Source organism: Momordica charantia, assembly GCF_013281855.1.
Source record: "Momordica charantia cultivar OHB3-1 chromosome 10 unlocalized genomic scaffold, Mcharantia_2.0 BLBB01000010.1, whole genome shotgun sequence".
NCBI classification, from domain to species: Eukaryota; Viridiplantae; Streptophyta; class Magnoliopsida; order Cucurbitales; family Cucurbitaceae; genus Momordica; species Momordica charantia.
In genome coordinates, this window is record NW_028275158.1 from 22,480,799 (window position 1) to 22,504,040 (window position 23,242).

At 32.4% G+C, this 23,242-nt stretch overlaps 2 protein-coding genes and 1 long non-coding RNA gene across 4 annotated transcripts; all 3 read left to right on the forward strand.

The window, feature by feature from the left end:
* Positions 1-1,097: 1,097 nt before the first annotated feature.
* LOC148208792 (uncharacterized) lies at positions 1,098-4,313 on the forward strand. Of its 2 annotated transcripts, XR_015788423.1 has the most exons (3): positions 1,098-2,057; positions 2,144-2,220; positions 2,324-4,313. It is a non-coding gene; the product is annotated as an uncharacterized LOC148208792 (long non-coding RNA). The 2 variants fall into 2 exon arrangements; XR_015788422.1 differs by lacking the exon at positions 1,098-2,057 and having other exon boundaries at positions 2,064-2,220.
* Positions 4,314-7,484: 3,171 nt separating this feature from the next.
* Positions 7,485-11,757, forward strand: LOC111014886 (26S proteasome non-ATPase regulatory subunit 4 homolog). The gene is made up of 11 exons (XM_088118947.1): positions 7,485-7,599; positions 7,735-7,848; positions 8,112-8,217; positions 9,226-9,340; positions 9,447-9,656; positions 9,782-10,091; positions 10,217-10,340; positions 10,780-10,883; positions 10,983-11,057; positions 11,323-11,407; positions 11,532-11,757. The coding sequence occupies exons 1-10, from the start codon at positions 7,588-7,590 to the stop codon at positions 11,371-11,373; spliced, it is 1,221 nt and encodes a 406-aa protein (XP_087975073.1). The 5' UTR covers positions 7,485-7,587; the 3' UTR covers positions 11,374-11,407; positions 11,532-11,757.
* A 1,027-nt stretch (positions 11,758-12,784) lies between these two features.
* LOC111014888 (protein EARLY-RESPONSIVE TO DEHYDRATION 7, chloroplastic) lies at positions 12,785-17,780 on the forward strand. The gene is given in 5 exon segments (XM_022289751.2): positions 12,785-14,212; positions 14,971-15,137; positions 16,319-16,403; positions 17,392-17,498; positions 17,501-17,780. Coding segments are annotated over 5 exon segments (1,389 nt in total). The 5' UTR covers positions 12,785-13,262; the 3' UTR covers positions 17,581-17,780.
* The last annotated feature ends 5,462 nt before the right edge of the window (positions 17,781-23,242 follow it).

Sequence of the window (23,242 nt, forward strand, 5' to 3'; positions counted from 1 at the left end):
ACTGCTGGGCTCCTTACTAGTGACAATCCAACCATTAAATATCAGACAACTAAGAGAGAAAAATACGATAGAAAAGATTTATTTTAAAAAATTATGAATTGTCAAATATCTAATAGTCGTAGGGATAATATTGTTCCTTACTAGTGAGGAGGGAGAGTTTCTCATATAAATATGATTTTTTCTTCTTTTTTTTTTCTTTTAGAATATATATAAATATGATTGTACATAGTAATTTTCAATGATTTAATTTTAAAAAAATAAAATAAAAGTGAGAAACAAAGAAAATTAATAAATAAATTTATATATTTATATATATATATATATAAAACTAATAAGTTTCAAAAGACAAATAGTTGGTGCGTCCTTTGCACATCTGTCCGTCCGAACGGCTACACTGCAGAGTGCAGTCTTGTCAATTAATGACACTGTCATTGTACCTTATTTGTTTTACTAATTTTTTTCAAATTGAATGTGGTTTTTAAAAAAATTATAAAAAAAGAGTCAAATTAAAATTTTGAATCACATATTTCGGTTTTTTTCTTCTTTTCGTAATGTATTTTCTTTTATTTATTTACTTTTTTTATTTTAAATGAAACACATACAAAGAAATGGACTGATTGATCGATCAACTAACTTTCAAAAAAAAAACTGAAGTATTGTCCCAATATTCAAGAGAATTATAAGAGGAACGAGAGAATAAATAATAATTCAGAGTAGATTAAATGAAAAAAGAAAGATAGTGAGGATAAAGAGAAGAAAAAAACGAGAGAATGACAAAGTGGAAGAAAGAAAAGAGAGGGAGAAATGAATTGAGTGTGGAAGAGAAAGAAAAGAGAAACGGTTTTACGTGATTCATAATTTTATATATATTTATTTTATTTTTTGCTGTTTCTTTTTTAAATATGAAAAATATTTGGCTATTAATGATAAGAACCAAATGTTACTCTGACCAAAATTGAAAATCTGACAATTCATTAATATTTATAAAAACATATTATTTATACATTTCTCTAAGGTGGTAAAGGACAATTTTCGCTAATCAAGTATTTTCCTTTAAATTTCTACCTGTTTCACTTTTTCCTACCACTATCTTCTTCTCTCTTTGGTTTCCTCCCGCAACCTTACTTCTCTTTATTCCATCATTCTTCCTCTCTTCCCTTTCTTCTTTTTCGACCAAAACTCTCTATTATCTAAACCTACGAGTGAGGGAAGTGTTAGATATCAATATATGAATTAAATTTATCTAATCCATCTGTTTAAGTTTTTTAGATTAAGTGGTGGTTTATTTATTCTTATAGAAATTCTCCCTACGATCCTCTCCTAGCGACGATTTTCTGGGATTTCATGAGTCAGGTTACGAGCACTCAATTTTCTTTGGAAAATTCTTCTTCTTTGAGAAATTCTTTGTCTCCACGAAGTTTAGAAAGATCAAAACAGATACCTGTTTTGTTGGAATTGTTTTGAAAACAGTAACTTTAATGAAAAATTGATCTGATTTTGGTGTGATGGCTTTTTGTCTTTAATGTAGAACTATCCAAATGGATGCGGATTATTTACAAATTTATGGTTTTCCATCATACAAGAAGCCAACCTACAATTCTTGGTCGATGTCTATTTGTGCAACAAAATTGACCAAGGTCAAACCTAGCTAAGACAAATAAAATCTTCTGTAAAACTTTGTTTTTTGAACTTGTGATTTATTTTAGAAGAGATGACCTTTTGGCCTATTTCACATGAATGAGTTATTCTTCTCTTTCTTTATGATGTTTTGACTAATGGGTTAGATGTTTCTCTTCGTTTAAAATTAAAATTATGTTTGTATTTCGATTTCCAATTGATCATAGAAATTAGGGCTTTCAATTTGTTGGTCATTTTTCGTGTGCTTTCTATTTGTCTGGCCTATTTCATGGAAATGGGGACTGATTTCGTTCTTCAATAGCTGAAATTGAGTCTACCGGTAGCTTTATAAACACAATACTCTCTAGCTAATAGATGATAAACTAGGAAGGAACACGTTGAGGAAGAAAGATTGGGAGCATGGGATGCTTTGGTCTAAGGTAAGTTGATTTTTTTAATGAAAATTTGATTTTATTTGTTTATTGTGATTGCTTTTTGTCGTAGAACTATCCATATATGAATGCAGGGTATTTACAAATTTATGGCCTACCAAACACACAAGATGTCCGGCCTAATTTTCTCCGAGCAGTGGTAACACTTTAGGTGGTTTCTAAGAACACCTTATTTGGTTGGACGTTTCTTTGTCCTCCCTGTGACAAGACTATTTTTATCCCCAATAGAATCTAATGGACTTATTAATTTGCAGGTAAATCATCAAATACTTGCAAAAGAAAGAAGAAGTTAGACAAGTATACATACAATTGCAGATTGTATCGAAGAGTTAGATACAATGGATCAACTTGACGATAATAATTAGTCCGCTACACTTAAATATTCAACGACCCAAATGACAGGGAGATCTCCCTCTGTCTAAAGTAGGCGATATATGTGGCTGATAAGGAACATGAACGTCTGATATAATTGGTAAGTTGTAAATTAGTGTTATCTTTTTAGATTGAACTTTGTGATTTTGAAAGAACATTGATACTTTATAGAATGAGCACATTCTAAATTACTGCAGCAGGAGAGAGAACAAAATTAACCATCTACGTCCACCTAAATAAAATATCCATAATTATCATTATTGTCCTTTCTTTTTATACTATCAACAAGTCATACTAGTAAACTAGCTCTCGAAGAAGTTTGAAATGGTTAAAGTGTAACTTCCAGAGTAAATGCATCACCTTCAATTATACCAGGCATCGACGTTCCTCTTCAGCCACATGTATTGCTTTTCATCCTTCAAACAGAGGAAGGTCTCTCTGTCGGTTGGATCCTTGAAAAGCTTTAATGCAGTGAAGTAACTGTCATCGTCGAGTTTATCCATTGTATCAAGTTGCTATTCGATACAGTCTGATATTGTATACTCGCCCGACCTCATCGACCTCGCCTTTTTTTGGGCATATTTGATGATTCACCTAAATTTGATAAGTTAAATTAGATACCTGCTGCAAATTAGAGACTCGGCTGCAAATTAGAGATTCAGACAAAAAAATTGTATGCCTACATGCTTATGATCACTTATATACCTTGCCCTGAAAAAATTTGGTCTAGCTTACTGTATTCCGGTAGACCATGAGATTCTATATAAGCCGTATCCAAACCAATATTTTTGTAGACATGATTCCCGTGCTCCCTCAGCACCTTTTATACCTTCTTCTATAGTGTATTCTAGTTTGTGATGGGTAGGCCATGAGATTCTATAATTCTTTTGCTCCAATTCTAACACAAACTAGAATGCACCGTGGAAGAATGTATAAAGGTGCTAGGAAATGTGTTCCTTGTTCGGCAAGGGAGCATGGGAATCATGTAAATATCAGTTTGGATATGGTTTATATAGAATCTTATGGCCTACCGCAATACAGTAAGCTCGACCAAATTTTTTCAGGATAAGGTAAGTCATAAGTGATCATAAGCATGTAGGCATACAATTTTGTCTGAGTCTCTAATTTGCCGCAAGTATCTAATTTAACTTATCAATTTAGGTGAATCATCAAATATCCCCAAAAGAAAGACGAGGTCGACGAGGTTGGACTAGTATACAATTTCCTACTGTATCGAACAACTCAATACAATGGATATACTCGACGATGACAGTTACTTCACTGCATTAAAGCTTTTCAAGGATCCAACCGACAGAGAGACCTTCCTCTGTTTGAAGGATGAAAAGCAATACATGTGGCTGAAGAGGAACGTCGATGCCTGGTATAATTGAAGGTGAGTAAATGCATAACAGTACAAGGAAGTTGCCACTTTAACCATTCCAAACTTCTTGCAGAGCGTAGTTTACCAGTATGACCTGTTGATAGTATAAAAAGAAAGAACTATAATGATACACATTATGGATATTTTATTTAGGTAGACGTGAATGGTTAATTTTGCTCTTTCTCATGCTGCACTCATCGAGGATGTACTGATTCTACAAAGGTATCAATGACCTCTCAAAGTCACAAAATTCAATCTAAAAAAACGCACTAATTTACAACTTACCAATTATATCACACATTCATGTTTCTTCTCAGCCACATATATCGCCTTTCAAGCTTTAGACAGAGGAAGATCTCTCTATCATTTAGGTCATTGAATATTTTAGTGTAGCAAAGTAACTATCATCGTCAAGTTGATCCATTGTATTTAACTCTTCAATACAATATGCAATTGTATACTTGTCTAACTTCCTCCTTCTTTTGCGAGTATTTGATGATTCACTGTAAATTGATAAGTTCATTAGACTCTGTTGCGGGATAAAATAGTCTTGTCACGTGGAGGATAAAGAAAGACCCGGACTTTTGAAAGACCACCTAGAGTGTTGTGAGCACTTATCATGCTTCGAGAAAATTAGGTCGACCTCTTGTATGTTGGGTAGGCTATGAGATTCTATATAAACCGTATCCAAACAAATATTTCTCCATACATGATTCCCATGCTCCCTCGCTAACAAAAGAAACTCATTTCCGAACACCTTCATACATAGTGCATTCTAGTTTGTGTTGGAGTTGGAGCCAAAAATTAATTTTGTGTGCGTGTGGGCATATGTGCGCACGCGCGTTTGTGTCTGTACGTGAGTGTGCGCGCGTGCGTTAGTGTATTACCACGTACCATGCATGTAATTAAAAAATCGAGTATATTCGTTACTAAAATAATTTATTTAACTAAATTAACATGTACTTTAAATTTATAAATATTATAGATTATAATTAGAGTAGTTATAAAAATATAAAATTAAAATCAATTACTCTCATTAATAAAATAAGTTTAAAATGAAAAAAATGATACAAAATGATATTTAAATATAAAATATGAATGAAATCTGTTGAAGTGTTGGTGACAAAATATCTTATTAGATTTAAAATTAATTGATGTATTTCTAATTTATCATTTTTCTACCGCTAAAATCTTTCTTAATTATTTTGTTGTTATTTTATTAATAGGTGTAGGTTTAAGCTTTCTAAATTATGTTCTTTAACTTTCTTAAAGCTTTCAAATTATCGTGGAAATTAATTGAGGATACTAATTTAAAATCGAAGGGAATTAAAAAAATTATAAACTTGTAACATTCTAAAACTTTCATATTCTACCTTAAATATAGTTATATACAAATATTGAATTATATAATTAATTTATGTATATGAATACAAAACTTTTACCTTATAATTTTTCATATTCCATTAATTTAATTTTTTAAGTGCATATACATTAAATTATCTCAGTTTAAGTTGCATTTTATTTTATTTTAATATATCAATTAAAAATATATAAGTATTATTTTAATTGTCAACAAAAATATTTACCTGAGTTAAAAGCATATTGTTATCTTGGTTATATATTCTCAACCTCAATAAAAGACAAAATATTTTACTAATTTGATTTCATATTTATAATTATACTAATTATTTGAAAATTGTGTAAATTGGATTCTTTAGATTACTTACCCTAAAAAGAATAATGAATAGATCTCTGAGTGTTTGTGAACGAAATTGTAGAAAAAAACTTATATTTATATAATAATAGAAGATGAGAAGTTACAATATTAGAAATTCCATCCTAAATTATAATTAAATGATTTTTTAAAAAAGTTGTAGGAAAAATATTTTGCATTCCAACCTTTTGGTATATTTTGATAATGGATTAATTTACCATTTATAATTTTATTAAAAAATTTGTAAGGTATTGATTACATGATCAATAAGTTTATTATTTTTTCACCGAACATTTGAAATAAACAATTACATTAATTATAAAAGAAAAATTAAAAATATATAGTAACAAAAAAATCCAATAACATTCAAATAAATTCTCACCTTGATAATTGATCGACCAATCCTTTTATTAACTTCATTTCAAATGAAATTGTAATATCACAAGCCTAGGAATCGAGATATAGATCCAACAAGTGCTTCTCTTGTAATTTGAATATGCATCCAACATCTTGAGACGTCTTTGATTGATGTGTGAGACCAAACTACACTGTAAGATTCGATAACGTTTAATTATAAACAACACTACATTTGCAACTCCTATAATTTGAGATACTTAATGTTCTAGATCACTATGCAATATGACTCTATTAAATCTATAAAATTTTAAAAGAAGAAATCAAGAAATTGAAAGAATGAAACTAATAGAGAGTAAAATTATCTTAGAAAAATATAGAGAGGAATGTATGTATAGGTAATGAATAAGTTGGAAAACTTTTGAGATTCTGACACCTTTTAAATTACATTATTAATTTCAATTAAAATAAAACACATAAGTTTTCTACCACGTTCAAATGCACAGACTAATTTTAATTTCATTTAATTTTATAACAACACCCGTGAAAGAATAAACAAAGTAATACTATTAACAGAAATAAAACAAAAAAAAACAATAACAAACAAAAAAAATTAAGGCGTCTATGCAAACTTTTTCCTCATTACCAATATTCATGAATTCCATATCAAAACTAATTGAAAAGGAGAGGAGTAGTTGTATATTATAAACCCTTTTTAAGTCTCTTTTTAAGTCTCCTTATCTTTTCAACATGGGATCCTTAACACTCATAATATATATATTTTTTAAAACAAAATATATTTGCTTTATAATTGTAAGTTCAAGTTTGAACCATGTGTTCCACGCTACTTTAATATATTACACAACATCTTGAATTGTTCTGAAATTCGAAAGATTTGAAAAGTGAAAGATATAATATATTACACAACATCTTGCGTTGTTCTAAAGTTCGAAAGACTTGAAAAGTGAAAGATACCAGAGAAAACAAAATATATAGAACATAAAACAGTACTCAAAAGAATTTTTATAAAACTATAATAAGAGAAGGAGGAAGATATAAAGCTAATTTCAAGAATTCTTGCTTTTTAATATATTATAGATATAGATTACAGAGGGTCTCAACTATATATATATATTTCTTTACTTTTCAATTTCTGTGCTAAATCTATCTTTTGCATCCTCAAAATATTTTATCAATCACCCATTGAGTTTTTCTAACTTTTTATTCTCGTAGTTTTCTTTAATATTATCAACATTTTCACCTTGAGCCTGATGGTTTCTATCAAGATTTTCACTAGTATTATCTTATATATATAAAAGATGGAACTACAAAAGTTAAAACAAACGGATAGAACTATAAAAGTTAAAGCAAACATAGTTAAGTGGTAGTTGATATACCTGTGAGTTCAGTCTCACACCCCACTTGGTCCAAAAAAAAAAGGAAGCTACAAAATTTCACATCCAATTGTTCCTAAGTAGTCAATTTAGAATTTGGATCTCCTAATCTTTAATTTTGTTTAAAATGATTTTTTATCTTTTATTTATTTATTTGTAACTAATTATTTATTTTGGAATATCTCTAAATTGCTTTACAGTTTCAGAGCTTCCATTACGGCTTCTGCTGCAAGAAACCCATCCCTTTTGCCTTCTCCGTCCTCTCCTCCTCCTTCGATCTCTCGGCATTTTCCATCTCTCACCATGGTGCTCGAGGTACTATTCTCTTCTTTCAGATTGAAAATTTCATACAATTTCTCCAATTTCTTTGGAACCCCATTTTCCCCAATTACTCTCGCAACTTAGGGTTCTTATGGATATATGAAACTTTTTTCGTTTCTTTCCGGGTAGGCGACGATGATCTGTGTCGATAATTCGGAATGGATGAGGAACGGTGATTATGCTCCTTCCAGATTCCAAGCTCAAGCGGATGCTGTCAGTCTCATTTGCGGAGCAAAGACGCAGGTCATAAATCGATTTCTTTTATTTGGTTTTATTTTCCTTGCCTGAAATCTGCTGTTTGGAAGATAATTACTTCTACCATCTTTCTGATTCATTGCGGTGAATTTAGGTTGCAGTTTGGGTTATTCATGTGGCTTTTGTTCTGAAAAGATCGATATTGTCTTACTTTCTTTGAATTATCTGGTATTCCCACATGTATTTTTTCGCTTATTTAATAATTCTGAAGTTTTGAGGGAAGTCTTTTCTGGTTTTACGCTTGCTTACAGTCCAATCCGGAGAATACAGTCGGAGTTCTTACAATGGCCGGAAAAGGGGTTCGAGTTTTGGTAACTCCTACTAGTGATCTTGGCAAGATTCTAGCGTGCATGCACGGTTAGTTCAGCTACTTGCCTTTTCATTGAAGTTACCTCGCTTTCTAGTATTGAAGTTTGAGACTTCTTAAAATGCCATGGGAGAAATGAATAGTTGAAACAAAAAACTGGTTTATCATTTTATGCACCTCACAAAAGGAACTATTGTTAAGTGGTACATTGAAGACTGAGGAAGCAAGATATTTTTTATGTGATTGTTTCTGTATTTGACTGTCGTTTCCTCAGCACCCATCCATCTCTGGTATTAAAATTATGGCACTGGAAGTATTGAAAAAATTTTAAATCAGCCCACCCTTCAGTTCTGTCACTTTTTCTGGATGGTGATGTTCTTATGACCAATGATGTACTGGACACCGAGAGTGCATTTGGATTGCTATCTATATGCAGCAGATTATTTCTCAACAGAAATATATATATAGATATGAAATATGGCTGATAATGTAGATTTCTTTCATTTAAATTTATGTAAAAAAATCATAAAGAGTTCTTGTTACACTTACAATTGTTCGAGGAGGCGTTGTAAGTTATGACATGGGGAATAACTTCTGTGGTAATTATAGATGCTTATTGGTGTATACTCACTCATTAAATGCATTAGTAGACGAAGTTCAATGAATGGAAACTTTTACATTCTCGATTATTGGTCAATTATTCTTTATATTACAGTTTTTTCATTTATCCCCTGTATTTCTATTGCTTTTCCTGAACAATGACATTTTAGATGACTGATGATATAGTCATTTCCCTTTAAATATTTTTCCCAAAGGAAAACATAAATTCTACAAAATTTCTAAGGGTGACAACTGTTCAATCTTCAATGCTGAGGTGGTAATGTACAGCATTTTGGTAATTTGATATTCTTGTTGGTCTCTACTCTTTAGATCATTAGATGTGGTGTGTAGCGGGTTGTACAATAAGAGTCCCAGTGAAGTGCTGTGATCCTTTTTGCTAGTTCTCACTTCCCTTTCTCTATAAAACTTAGCATTCTTCTTTTTTTCCTCAATATTAGGTTTAGAGATGGGTGGGGAGACAAACTTGGCTGCTGGGATCCAGGTGGCTCAGTTGGCTCTCAAGCATCGTCAGAATAAAAAGCAACAACAAAGAATTATTGTTTTTGCGGGAAGGTAGGCACTTCTACTTCTACCCCTTCTATGCATTTCTATTGTGCCATTCCAGTTATCCATTGTTATTAAGTCATCTTTTTTTTTTTTTTTTTTTTAATCTTCTTAGTCCTGCTAATCATGACAAAAAGTTTTTGGAGATGATTGGAAAGAAATTAAAGAAGAACAATGTGGCACTTGATATCATTGATTTTGGTGAAGAAGATGATGGTAAGCCAGAGAAGCTGGAAGCACTTCTTTCAGCTGTTAATAGTAATGACAGCAGTCACATTGTTCACGTTCCCTCTGGTCCGAATGCTCTTTCTGATGTACTTATTAGGTCAGTTGCTTCCTCTCCCTCTCCAGTCTTGGGATTGCAGTCATTTCTTATTGCTTCCATTTTTTCATATTGTTTGACACAGTAAAATATTATATATGTTTTTACAATAATTCTTCCCATGTCAGTACTCCTATCTTCACTGGTGATGGGGACGGAGGAAGTGAATTTGCAGCAGCTGCTGCTGCAGCTTCAGCTGGTGGAGGTGGTTTTGATTTTGGCGTAGACCCCAACTTAGACCCTGAACTAGCGCTTGCACTTAGAGTTTCAATGGAAGAGGAAAGGGCCAGACAAGAGGCAGCAGCTAAGAGAGCTGCTGATGAGACTTCAAAGCAGGAAAAAGGAGAGGAACAGGCATCTGGATCAGCAGATACAGCTATGACCGAACGTGCTAGTGCTGAATTTTCTGATGCTCATAATAAGACAAGCGAATGGTTTGTTTATCCTAAATCTAAATTAAATTAGTTCGACTGTAGTAATTAGAGACTGGTACAATTTCCATTATTTCAAATACATCCTAAAAGCACACTAATGTTTGACATTCAATCTGAATTTTATTACAGGAAGATGAGAATGCTCTGCTACAACAAGCCCTTGCAATGTCAATGGAAGATCCTGCCTCAAGTCATGATGGGCAGGACACAGAAATGTCAGATGCAGCAATGGATGATCCAGAGTTAGCTCTTGGTAAAGTTATCTGCTTCAGGTTTACGTTTACTGATTCTTTGTTTATGATGTGTACTTTTTATTCCCTCATCTCATGGTTTTCCATTGCATTCAAGAAACTTGTTGAGGGAATTGGTGACTGTTAGTTGCTTGAGGAATTCAGATTTGAACTTTAAGGATATTTCAAAGACATGTAATTACTGTAGTTTAATATAGTTTTGTGTATGCTTCAACCTTAGGTTTAGAGAATGCAATGGACTAATATTCCTCGTTGGCTTTCATGAATACCTGCTAATCTTTCGGCACACCTGGAAAATTTGTTTGTAATTTACAATTAAACACCAACGAAACTTGACTACGGTCAACATTACATCATTTGGAACTAGAAAGAACGTTTACTGTGCATGAATGTTCATTCTAACAATCTTTTTCATCTTCGTTTGTTTCTTGGTGGTTGCAGCTCTTCAGTTGTCCGTGCAGGAGGATGCTAAAGACTCAACAAGCCAACCTGATATGAGTAAATTACTGGCAGACCAGTCGTTCGTTTCCTCCATTCTCGCGTCGGTATGAATTCTACAACCTGTAAATACCTCCCTGATTAGAAAAAAAATTCCTCCAAATATCAGTTTTATGTTTAATTGACCCTGGAGATGTTATATACAGCTTCCAGGGGTTGATCCAAATGATCCATCAGTTAAAGATTTGCTGGCTTCCATGCAAAGTCAGTCAAAGCCAGAGGTGAGTTTGTTGGTTATAAAGTGTTAGCCTATAAAAACTACTTCTATCTACGTGTTTCTTTGCTTTGGTATCTATTTTTTAAATAATTCAAATGATTGTAAGAATGGTGAAAAACATACCGATACCAAAGAAATTTAGGAAGAATATTTAGAAAAATAAAACTAGAAATTAAATCATTATTAAAGCCACCTGGTGTTGCTTCTAGGCCGTGAAACACTTGTACACTTCAGTTGAGAATTGTAATTATTTCAAAACTTCCTCTCAGGACAAGAAGAATGAAGAAGAAAAAAACCCCAAGGAAGAAGATGAGAAATGATCCACTCATCTTCCAAAGTTGAATATTCTACTAGGTATTTCCCCTCCCTTTCTTGATTCACCTTTAGTAGCAATTTTGTAGTAGCGTCGTGTCGGGTCGGATCTTGTCAATCTATCGATGATTTATCGCGGCATTGCGATTCTGTATTCTTTTTGCAGGTCACATCGTGTTCGCCTGCAAAAGCAAAAGTTGAAAAAAGTGATCCCTTGATCTTTTATTGTACTTATGCATTATACTCTTTGATCAACTCTTGTTTTCTTTCCCCACCTCCCCCTTCTGTTTTTGAGTTTTTTCTGCTTACTTTCTTTGAAAGGTAACTGAAGAACATTGTAGGGCGGCCTAATATTTGTCTTAATTTCCTTAGCATGACAGGTTTTGCTTGTATTTAGTTTTTTTTTTAATAATTAATTTGGTATCATTAACCTTTAAACTTTCTAAAATCATAGAATTTTGAACAAAATATCCCCCCGTAAAATTGAGATTTTAAATATTTCATTTTTATAATGACTAATGGAAAAGTTAGATGATTGATTTTTAATTTAAAATCTACGAGTATAATTGTATAATTGAACTAGTTAAGTTATATTTTCGTCTAACAAGTCTAAAGTTTAAATCTCACTTTCATATTGTTAATAGCTAATTTGAGTATAGTTCTAAGGCATATATTTTCGATAAAAAATTAGAGGGTCGAATTCTTATTCTTACTAGTTAATTAGAGTCTTGTTTAATTAGTGAGGTATATATTCTTGATTAAAAGTGATGGAGGTTATATATTCTTGATTGAAAGGTACTTGTAAAAAAACAAAAAAGGTCTTAGCATGAATTTTATTTATTTCTAAATCTTTCAACTTCTCTTTCTTTCTTCTCTAAAATTTGAATACTTATTTCCTTAAATTTTTAAAATTTTAATCAAGTGGTGTTTCATATGTACGTAATGTTAATATGGTGCAAATGAGGACTCAGCAAATTCTTCTATTTTAGGGGTTAATTATTGACTTGCACTTTTTAGTAACGAGACTAAATTTTAAATTTATTACAGTTTGAGTGTAACATAAAACTCTAAAAAAATTAAGGAGGTTTAGAAAATGAATAATATTTAAAAGCTTAGTGATGACTATTAATGTATTTTTCTACTCACCACCATTTATAATTTGACACGTATTCATTTAAAAAAATTATCATTTTCAATTTTTAATAGTAAGTAGTGTAATAAGAAGTAAGCACTTAAAAAATTATTCTTAGAAAATAATCCCAAGCTACTGGTGCTTTGGCCACATAATGTAACTATAGACTAATACCCTTATTATTACTCTATCAAAAAATAAAATAAAATAAAAAAACAATACCCTTATTATTAGTTTATTATTTATTGCTTTATAATATAATAGATGCCATTAATTATTCGGGAAATTTAAAATAAAATAATGATTCCCAGAGAGAGAGAGAGAGAGAGCGCGCGCGAAATTCTCTCTAAAAAAATGGATACGCCGGAGAAGGTTCAGCCTAGCGGCTAAATTCCCACGATTCCGGCGAGTTCGTTGTTTTGTTCTTTCTCAGAATTGTTCAACCATGGCGACGGAGCTCTGACAGCTGAAGAAAATCAATGCCCCGACATTGCCTTTAACTTCCAACATAAAATATTCAATTCAGTCAACACATTGGTCCTTTCACACGATTGAGACGCGGGAAAAGTATCATCTTGATTACAGTTGAAATTATTAATGTTTGCTTCGGAAATCGTTTGGATCTCTTCTTCGTGAATTCCTCAATTTTCTCCGCTCTCTCTTCCCCCATCCTTCGAAACCCTAAATTTCTTCTCTCGTTCTGTTTTTGCTGTTTTGCTGTTTTCTGTTCTGTAACCTTTTCCTTCTCTGTCTTGACCGATAACAATGGATTTGCAGTACCCTCGTAACAGTTCCTTTAACAAGAAAAACTCCCTTTACCCCCAAGTGATCGATTCAAATCCCGATGCGCCTTCTACTTCCTTCGCCAATCCTAATCCGTCGTCGAACTCGAATCTTTACCCCACTATTGACATGAAGGATCTCGTGGAGAATCTGTTTCCTGACGATTTAGATTACCGCCATCCTCCGGCCGCTTCTGCTCCTCCCATTGCGGCAGAAGAGACCCTCATCAGAGTCCCTGGCGCGATTCTTAACCTCATTGACAGAAATTACAGTGTCGAGCTTGCTTGCGGCGATTTGACGATTGTCCTCATCCGCCAGGGAGAGAGTGTTGTTGCTGTTCTCGCGCGTGTCGCTGACGACATTCAATGGCCGGTGGCGAAGGACATGGCGGCGGTGAAGCTCGATGATTCGCATTACTTTTTCTCTTTTCGCGCTCCGAAGGAACGTGGTTCCGACTCGGATTCAAGTGATGATGAGGATGGGAAAAAGGTTTCGGATGATTATCTAAGTTATGGATTGACGATTGTTTCCAAAGGACAAGAGGGGCTGTTGAAGCAGCTGGATGTGATTTTGCAGAATTTCAGTAGTTTTACGGTGCAGAAGGTGTCGGAGAGTGCGAAGAAGGGGGAGGCTATGGATGAATCTCTGGCCAGGGAGTTGTCGCCGGAGGATTTGCAGACAGAGAAGAAGAAAGAAATGATGGAGGGGAAGTGTGCGGGATATTGGACTACATTAGCTCCAAATGTTGAAGAATACAATGGAGTAGCCGCGAAGTTGATTGCAGCAGGATCGGGGCAATTGATCAAAGGGATCTTGTGGTGCGGTGATGTGACTGTAGACAGGTTGAAACATGGGAATGAGGTTATGCAGCAGAGGATGAGCCCCTGTTCTAACAAGGAGATCAGCCCTGAAACCCTGAAGAGGATCAAAAGGTCTCCTCTTTCCTCCTTCACATTTTTTGATAATTAAGACTATTTTTCTACTCCTATGTTGTTAGCATTTGAGTTTACTGGTATCTTATTACGAAGTAGGTGTAGAGAGAGTTCAAACTATCTAAAATTTAATATCTTACTAGTTTGTAGTTTCCTTGACAACCGAATATAGTAAAGTAAGGTGGTTGTCTCAGAGATTAGTCGAGCTGCATGGAAACTGATCCAAACGATGTTTAAGAAAAAGTGATGCTTTAGCTACTTATTTTGTATGCTTTTCAAGTATCATATTATTGTCGAGTTTTTCTAGGTTGTTAGGCAATGGAAAATGGCAATTGTTTCACTCTATCTGAATCCTTCTGCAATGAGTTATATTCCTTGTTGTTTTGTGCAGACTATAGCTTAAGCCCCATTGAGCTATTGTGCTCAAGCATAGTAGTTGTTTTTAAAGAAAATTAAGTAACATCTTTCAAAACCCCTCATATGTTTCAACATCTAATTTCTAAGAAATTATTATCTTATTATTCATAATATATAATCTTTTCATATATAACTAGCTGTAGGTGCATTACTTTTGTTACAGTAGCCACCTCTGGACGTGAAAGCTACCTACATTCATAGTAAATGTTTGACCATTATTCTGAAATAGATTTCATATTGCATTTTATTGCAGTTGCTTGGTTTTCCTTTGATCTGTAAACTTTTCAGCAAACTTCAAGGAAACACATTTCAACCACTTCTTTGGTCTAACTCTTATTTAGGGTTAAGAGGGTTACAAAGATGACCGAGAAAGTAGCAACTGGAGTACTGTCTGGAGTGATTAAAGTTTCTGGATTCTTTACGAGTTCTGTGGCAAATTCAAGAGTTGGCAAGAAGTTTTTTGACATGCTTCCTGGGGAAATTGTACTAGCTTCTCTCGATGGATTTGGTATGTCATCATCTCTACCCTGTATCTTTTCCACTGCGCCAGTTGAAGAATAAGAATATGATATAATATATCTCATTTCCTTTTCTCTCTTTTCATACTATCAACTTGTTTTTTCTTATATACACGCTAAACATTGAAAGATTCTGACATTTAAAAATAGATTTCAAATGATTGAATACCATTGGCGGTCTATTAAAATTTAAAACAAGAAAAAAAATTAATTTTACCTTTTTAGTTCTGATATAAAAAAAAGTTTATATATTAAAAATATTGATAACGTATGATTTGTTAGTTATTTCATTTGTATTGCTCAGAAATGGTGGACTAGAACATGTAAAATGCATCATTTAAGTTTCTAACATTTATAAAATGAGGACATAAATCATATGCATTGCGTGGATGAATTTACTGGTGAAGAAAAAGAAGTGAAAAGGAGCTTAAATTATTTAATCAAACCTAAAAATATCTGTATGATAACTTGTAGAGATAAAAATGTAAAAAGGATAAATATACGAGTGGACCTATAGAAACCAAACAACAAAAGACAAGAAAGAAATTAGATATACATGGGTCTGTGTCAGAAGATGTTACAAGTGATTGAAACAGGAATTCTATGTTTGAGAGACATTAACTTGAGTTGCAGGACAATTGAAAATCTGAATAATGTTATTTGAAAATGTTGCATCCCTGTGTATTGGATTTTACATTTTATCATTTATGGTGTTGAAGAAAAACCTTTTTGAAATTGAAATTTACGGCTAGAATGTAATTATGTGTAACTTTTACACTATATGATTATTTGTGTGCGAAAGCATCAAAATGTGTAAATAGTACAGAAAATTCTTGGCTCAAAAATATATTATCCAACGTGTTCCTGTCCACGTATGGTTTCTCAAGTTTTGAAAATAGCATATCTGTCCTGTCCATGTTCGATCCTTAGATAAATAAAAATACATAATTTTTATAGGTTAGAAATTTCATGCTGTTTGCTTCTAACTTCAACTAGTATTGTTTTTTTTTTTATTATTATTTTTTTTATGAGACCTCAACTAGTATTGTGGATAACTAGTTAGGATCATAAATACAGTTCAGTTGGTAAATTTTCACTTCATTTGTATCCCCATAAGAACACATTCTTTTTGTGGCGTAGTTGATAACTGATTTCTTCCTCTAATAACCAGGCAAAGTTTTTGATGCTGTTGAAGTTGCTGGGAAAAATGTCATGTCTACGTCTTCCACTGTGACAACTGAACTCGTGACCAAAAGGTAAACTATTACCAACTGCACATGGTTTAAATCAGTAGAAAGAAACAGAGACAGGAAATGGAATCCACTAAATTTCAAAGGAGTATCAAGAATGTATGCTTAATATAAGTAAGAGCATAAGTTTTTCATTCTCAAAATACCTACTTTCTAAGAAGCATGGATACGGACATGGACACGGATATGACATGACACGGACGTAATGACACGTCATTTTCTAAAAATCTAGGACAAATACATGGCAAGGACACGTTTATTAAAATTATATTAATTTTTTAAAGTATATATCATTTTTATGCTAGAAGGAAATTCAAAGTCAACAGGTTTATGCATTTTTATAAAATGAGTTTGATGTATTTTGCTCCCAAAATTTATTATTTTATAAAATGTCTATTTCTTATGCTTAAAGTGTTCAATACGTGTCTAGCAAGTGTCGGATCCATATTCACTTTGTACAACTAGTGTGTGACACAAATCAATTGAGCTAACAAGTGTTTGATATGTGTCCAATAAGTGTCGGAGTGTTGGAGCAGTCGACACATGTTTGATGCGGACACGTTACCTAAATTGAAGTGTCCATACTTCTTAGCCTATAATACCATAGATTCCCGTCCTCACTCGTTACTAATTAACTCAACTAATGGCCCACCCAGTACATCACACTATTTACACAATACCTCAGTCCTTCTTCCTCACACTATTTACACAATACCTCAGTCCCTCTTCTTCACACATGTACTCCTAACCAAATTAACAACTGGGGGTCTATCAGAAGATGGAATTAAACCTCAAATTTGGTACACTTCTATCTTAGCGACTAGTATAAATGAGGAGGTATTTTCACTGTTCATGATTTCCTGCTTTTTGGATACTTCCTGCTGCTTGACCAAATGTGGAAAGAACTTCAATGTCCATACCAGAAGATGCACTTCAAAGGCAATCTCACATGTGTTGATTTTATATTTTTATTTTCCTTATTTGGTTGTTGCAGGTATGGGGAGGAAGCTGCGAATGCAGCAAGTGAAGGCCTCGATGCTGCTGGACATGCCGTTGGGACAGCGTGGGCTGTTATGAAGATTCGAAAAGCTCTTAACCCAAAAGCGCTCTCAACCCAACCTCTTTAACAAAAGCAGCTGTTAAAGCCGCAGCTGAAGAGGCGAGGGCTAACAGATCCAAGTAAATTGTTGAGAATTATTTGATATAACTAATAGTAGGTATGAGCTGCTGTCACAAATTAAGTTAATCTATTAAAGATTTGAACCACTTCATCTCCATGCCCACTCTTGATTTCTTTATTGAAATCATTGTTGTTGTACATTTTCTGTATATACAATGCATGGATCATGAAAAGAATTATATTTATTGGTTCCCGTTCTCTTCCATCGATGGTTCTTTTTCCCCATCAAGAGCCCCAAAAAGTGGAGAAACTTTTTCCCTCCCTTGATATAAGGCAGTAAATAGTGGTCATAAGCTGCCAGTTTTCCAACCAAGTGACTGCAGGAAATTCATTGCCCGTGTTCTCTTTATAATAGCAAGTGTTTGGGCCATTTTGCACATCATGATTAATGTCATAAAACTAGAAATTCATATTAATATTTGAGATAAGTGGCTAGTACGATTTGAACTCATAACTTAAAGATATTTGTCCAGGTTATTGTGCTCACCTCAATTAATGACAATGCCATCGAAAAATTGTTTGATGTCTAGAAATTTAGATAGATGGCCAGCATGATTTGAACTCTTGACTTAAAAGATATTTGATTGTACTGATTGTTCCCTTCCCCTTGATTATTAGGCCAACTTTATGATGGGCAGCCCACTGGGTAGGTAGGACAAAAGCTTTCCAAATCATTTTCTTGAAGATAAACATCCTTCAGGATCTTCCTCCATCTTGTGGCAGGTAGGATTTTGGGCTTTAATATCATTATTGTTTCTTTAAGATAAAGAATTAACTTCTTGTCTTGTTGTTCCAACAACTTGATCTGGGATTGCTTGGTAATATTATAGAATATTTTTCTGGTATGATGGTGGCATGACATTGTTAGATAGTGGGTTTTGGACATCTAGCAAAACTCTAACACAGCAAATGGAAATAGTATAAAAAGGTTGGTACTTCAGAAGAACCAGCTAATTTCTAAGCCAGTTGCTATTGAAAATTGGAATGCTCCTCCACTTCCTTTTTTATTTGTTTCTGGCCAAGAACTTTACTCAACCTTTTTGTTTCTGAAAACTATTACACCAAAAACTTCCTTTGTTAATTGGACCACTAGATCTTAATGTGCTTCTATCTCCCTTGATTGTACACCACAAATTTTTCTTTTTCTTTTTTCTCTTTTCTTCAGAAAAAACAGTCCAAATTAGCTTATGCACGTTTGGATTTAACCTTACAGAACAATTATTTTTTAGATATTTAATATCCTAAGTAGGTAGGCCATTGTAATCTTTTTATGTTTCTCTAAAGCATTTTCACATTGGTTAAATTATATGTTTGGTCTCTAAACTTTTAGGATTATCTATCTAGTTCATTGAACTTTTAGAGTTGTGTTTATTTCACATTTAATTGGTCATTGTCATTAATTCATTAGTTTAACGAATCTTATGGACTTTGGAAGTTCGAAGACTTATTAGACCCTTATAGGGTCAAGATAGACACAATTTTGGCAGTATAGAAATTTAGTACAAGGACTAAATCAACACAACCTAGACTTCAATGACCAAACTTGTAATTTGATCTTTAATTTACCGCCAACGTGAGCTTAGTTCAACAAGTAAGGCACCTAACTTCTTTCCTCGAAGTCGGAGGTTCGATCTCCCATGCCCACAATTGTTGTACTAAAAAATTTAATCTTTAATTTACCATTCTCCATTTTAATCATTGGGTCAATGTTTGATAGGTTAATTCTATTATCTTAGAATCCTTTTTGCTCTATAAAATTATTTAAGTATCGAATCAAATGCTCCTTTCCATAAGAGGGAACATCCAATGCAAATTAAGACTATTCTTACCCACTAAGCCAAGATTCTGACTTCTTTATGTCTTGTTTGATTAGTATTTTTTTTCCTTGAAATGTGAAGAATTTTGGGTTTTCACTTTTTTTTTTTCCCCTTTTGGTGAGATATTGAAGAATTTTGGGTTAGAAATGAAGTTATGTCTCTTTAAGATTTGTGCAATCTCTTCCAAATTATATCAGATCCACTCCAAGGGCATTTGGAATCATATCTCTTGATTTCACTGTAATACATTTGGTGAAATGAACCTTGGAATTTCTCTTTATATCTCATTCTTCTTTTTTGGTTTTTCTTTTTCTCTTAGCTATTTGCACCAAAGCTCAGTTACATATATTCTCAATCTTTGAATTTCTCTTTATATATTCTCTCTTTATTTGTCATCATAGTCTCCTAATTCGATTATCAGAGTCGCTTTGGTAAATGCTGCAATAATACAAGTCAAAAAACTCAAACGATATCTCTTCTTTATAAGTTGTTAGACGTGTCCAACGTCTACAAAACTTAAGTAGAGGTGCAACATATCTAAAAGTAGCTATTTGAAGAATAAATTGTGTATCGTGTTCGGGAAAAGAGAAATTATATACTTTATGACATCCTTTCTTCATTGATCCTCTCCTATGTATTATTTAAGATAACATCTTTTTATCCAGCTATTGCTCAGGAGGAATTCAACTACAGCATGAGATGAACTTTTCCCCTAACCCCTTTTGCTGTTTTTTAAATTCTATCTTTATTAAAATATGAAGACAAAAGAGTATTGAGTTAAATCACCACTTATTTTAAAATCTTAAACCAAAATGATTAATATAATAACTGCAAAGTGAATACCATTAAAAAAAAAGTGAAAATATGACCAAGAAAATGTAAAAAGTTGTATGAATGCTACTAAACATGCACCATAGTCCTTTCATTATCAAACATTGGCCATTTTCTTTTTCTTAAAGATCACAAATGTTGATCAAAACCTTGAGACAGTTGTGCCACTATCTCTCAAGATCCAAAGAAAATATTGAGTCAATATTATAAATTAACTTTTCTTATAATAGTACTTTTATTTAAGCAAATTAGGAGTAGAAAGATGGTTTTAAATGTTTTATTAGCAAACAAGTGGCTATGTTAAGGTATAGGTTTCAATAAAGATTAAGTTTCCAAGTAAAAATATGAACTTTTTTTGGTTCAACATGGGTGACGTGGCTACATTTAAGGTATACGTCTTAATAAAGATTGAATTCTAAGTGAAAATATGATTTTTTTTATTTTTTATTTTGAGTTCAACAACAACAACATGTGGGTGTAGAGAATATTAGATTAAATTAGAAGATGTATGTCTGAATAAATAGATATAGAAACCTTAACTCTATTTTACAAGTTTAGCCATCAACATTGGTTAACAAAAAGTTGTTAATTCTTTTTCCTCCAAAAATTCATTTGGATCATAAATAAAAATCTTAAATCAAGTAGATTTTTGTTGTTTTTTTTTTTCCAATCAAGTCATCAACATATACAGCTGAAAAATTTTAAATCAACGAATCAAAAATTTCCAATTGAATCATCACTAATCGAAAGAAAAAATGTCGAATTGGAAGGAAGTGATAATGGGTTAGAGAAGGATAAGATGAACAAAAATAAATGAGTCATAAGCAAATTGTATGCACATTGCAGAAGCCATGACTAAATAAAGGATTAAGCATTAGGGAAACATAAGAATAAGAAAGGATAAAAGTGGAGCACAAGTGCACAAAAATGGAGTTCTAGAGGCTCAACTTTGGTAAGTCAAGCCACTTAATTATAAATTTATAATGCACTCCCACATACCAAAACTTCATTAATATATTGTATTATTATTATTATTATTATTGTTAGGCCCTATACCTGTCTTTGTCAATACTAAGAATGCATTACTTCAAAAAAGTTATAATTAAGCTCATTAATTACTCACAAGTGTAATCATCTTTTTATGTTTTCTTATCTAATAGAATGTGGGCAAGTAAATTCAATTCTATCATTTTGTGATGAGGTTTTGTTGGATTCTAAGTTGTAAAAGATTGAATCTATTAGGAAAATGATCACTTCCAAGAACTAATTTCAGTCTAACAAATGGTACATTTAGGTAACCTCGTGCTCTGAATATTTCCACAATGATATGATATTGTCTACTTTAGGTATAACCTTCATGTTTGCTTTTGGTTTCACGGAAAGACCTCATTTCAATGGAGATAATTGTCTTTTCTTATATACCATGAATCACCCATTTTTCACTAATTAATGTGGGACTTTGTTTGCATACCTTGCAAGTCCAGCATATTTATATGTATTCCAACTTTGAGTTACTATTATTCTCTCAAACTAAATGAATATATTAGAATTAAAAATGTCTAAACTATATTAAAAAATAATATGAATTAATTTCACTTATTAATAAAATTATAAATCGTATCATATTAGATTTAATTAGTTTATATTTGTATTTTATAGTGAAAATTATTATATATATACACGTACATAAATGTGCATGGCACATGGTAAGAAACTAGTACCATGTAAGGTGGCAACCTAAGTTCAATTCAACATCCTTATAGATCAAAGGTTCGAATCTCCATTCCCATATTTCTCAATGCTTGGATAAAGAACTTATTGTACCTAAGTCGAGCTCTTACATCAGCGGGGAAATTTCTTGAGAGGATTTTTTTTCCAACATTATATAACCTAAGCTAAGAAGAGCTAGTACAAATTAGGGGATGTGTCATATTCGGACACATTTGAACGAATGTGACACAAATTGATCAATTTTTATATATCTAGTTAAATATTGATTTGTAAAAATTAACATTAGAGTTGTTACACCCTCAAAGTAATAATTACACTTTCAAACTAACAAAAGTCTTCGTCATCAAATCTTACTAATAACGAGTTACAACAATGAAAATTTTTTAGTACAACAAATTGGAAGTATATAAGTTTGAACCTCCGACCTCAATAAAAGAAGTATGTGTCATTTATTATTGAGCTATATTAATATTGACTGTAGATTTAATTGCTACCCATATATGGTAAAATTTTAGAATAGGATTTTGACAACTTCATAAAAGAAAAATTAGAAAAGTAAAATAGAGCATATAGTTTATAATTTGATTGCATGGAGGCCATATTCCACTAAGAAATAACAAATATAAAAAATTAGGTCACATAGGACCCTTTAATTTGTCATTCCCAACCCATAATGAATAATGAATAAAACTCTAAGTTGGCTCCCTAAAATCTCCCAAAACTCTCTTGGTGTCCATTCAAAAAAATAAAATTAAAAAATTAAAAAAAAAATACATCACACATCACACATCTCACATTTCACTTTTTTTTTTCCTTTGCACTGACTAATATGTTTTTATGTCAATCTTAAGTGATTAAGTTATATATGTCTGACTAAAAGATATTGAATTTGAACTTCCACACACAAAAAAATAAATACTAATTTTTTTTCTTTTAGCTATATCATCTTTACGTGACAAACATTTTTGTTTTATAAAAGATATATTGTAGTTGTAGGTTATCGAGAGAAAATATCTAATATTATTGTTAGGTAGTTGAGTACTACCTATGCTAATATTCAACTATGTAATGAATAAATATATTATTTTAGTTGAGGACAATGAAGTAAAGAAAGTTATTGAATTTTGCGAGCTGTTTCAACTAGATTGGATATGATTCGAAAAGTGGAATGAAACAAATATCACATATAAAAGTCAAAACCAAAACCCATTTAATATTTTCTCTATAAATTCTCATCATTCATTATGAAACTCCAACCTAATGATAATGAACATATTTGGTTGATT

What these genes read in the sequence shown, in the direction of transcription:
- LOC111014886 (XM_088118947.1), top strand. An exon ending in TTTCCTCCATTCTCGCGTCG is followed by an intron (nt 10,884 to 10,982) that starts GTATGAATTCTA and finishes TGTTATATACAG; the next exon opens with CTTCCAGGGGTTGATCCAAA. An exon ending in AAAGTCAGTCAAAGCCAGAG is followed by an intron (nt 11,058 to 11,322) that starts GTGAGTTTGTTG and finishes ACTTCCTCTCAG; the next exon opens with GACAAGAAGAATGAAGAAGA.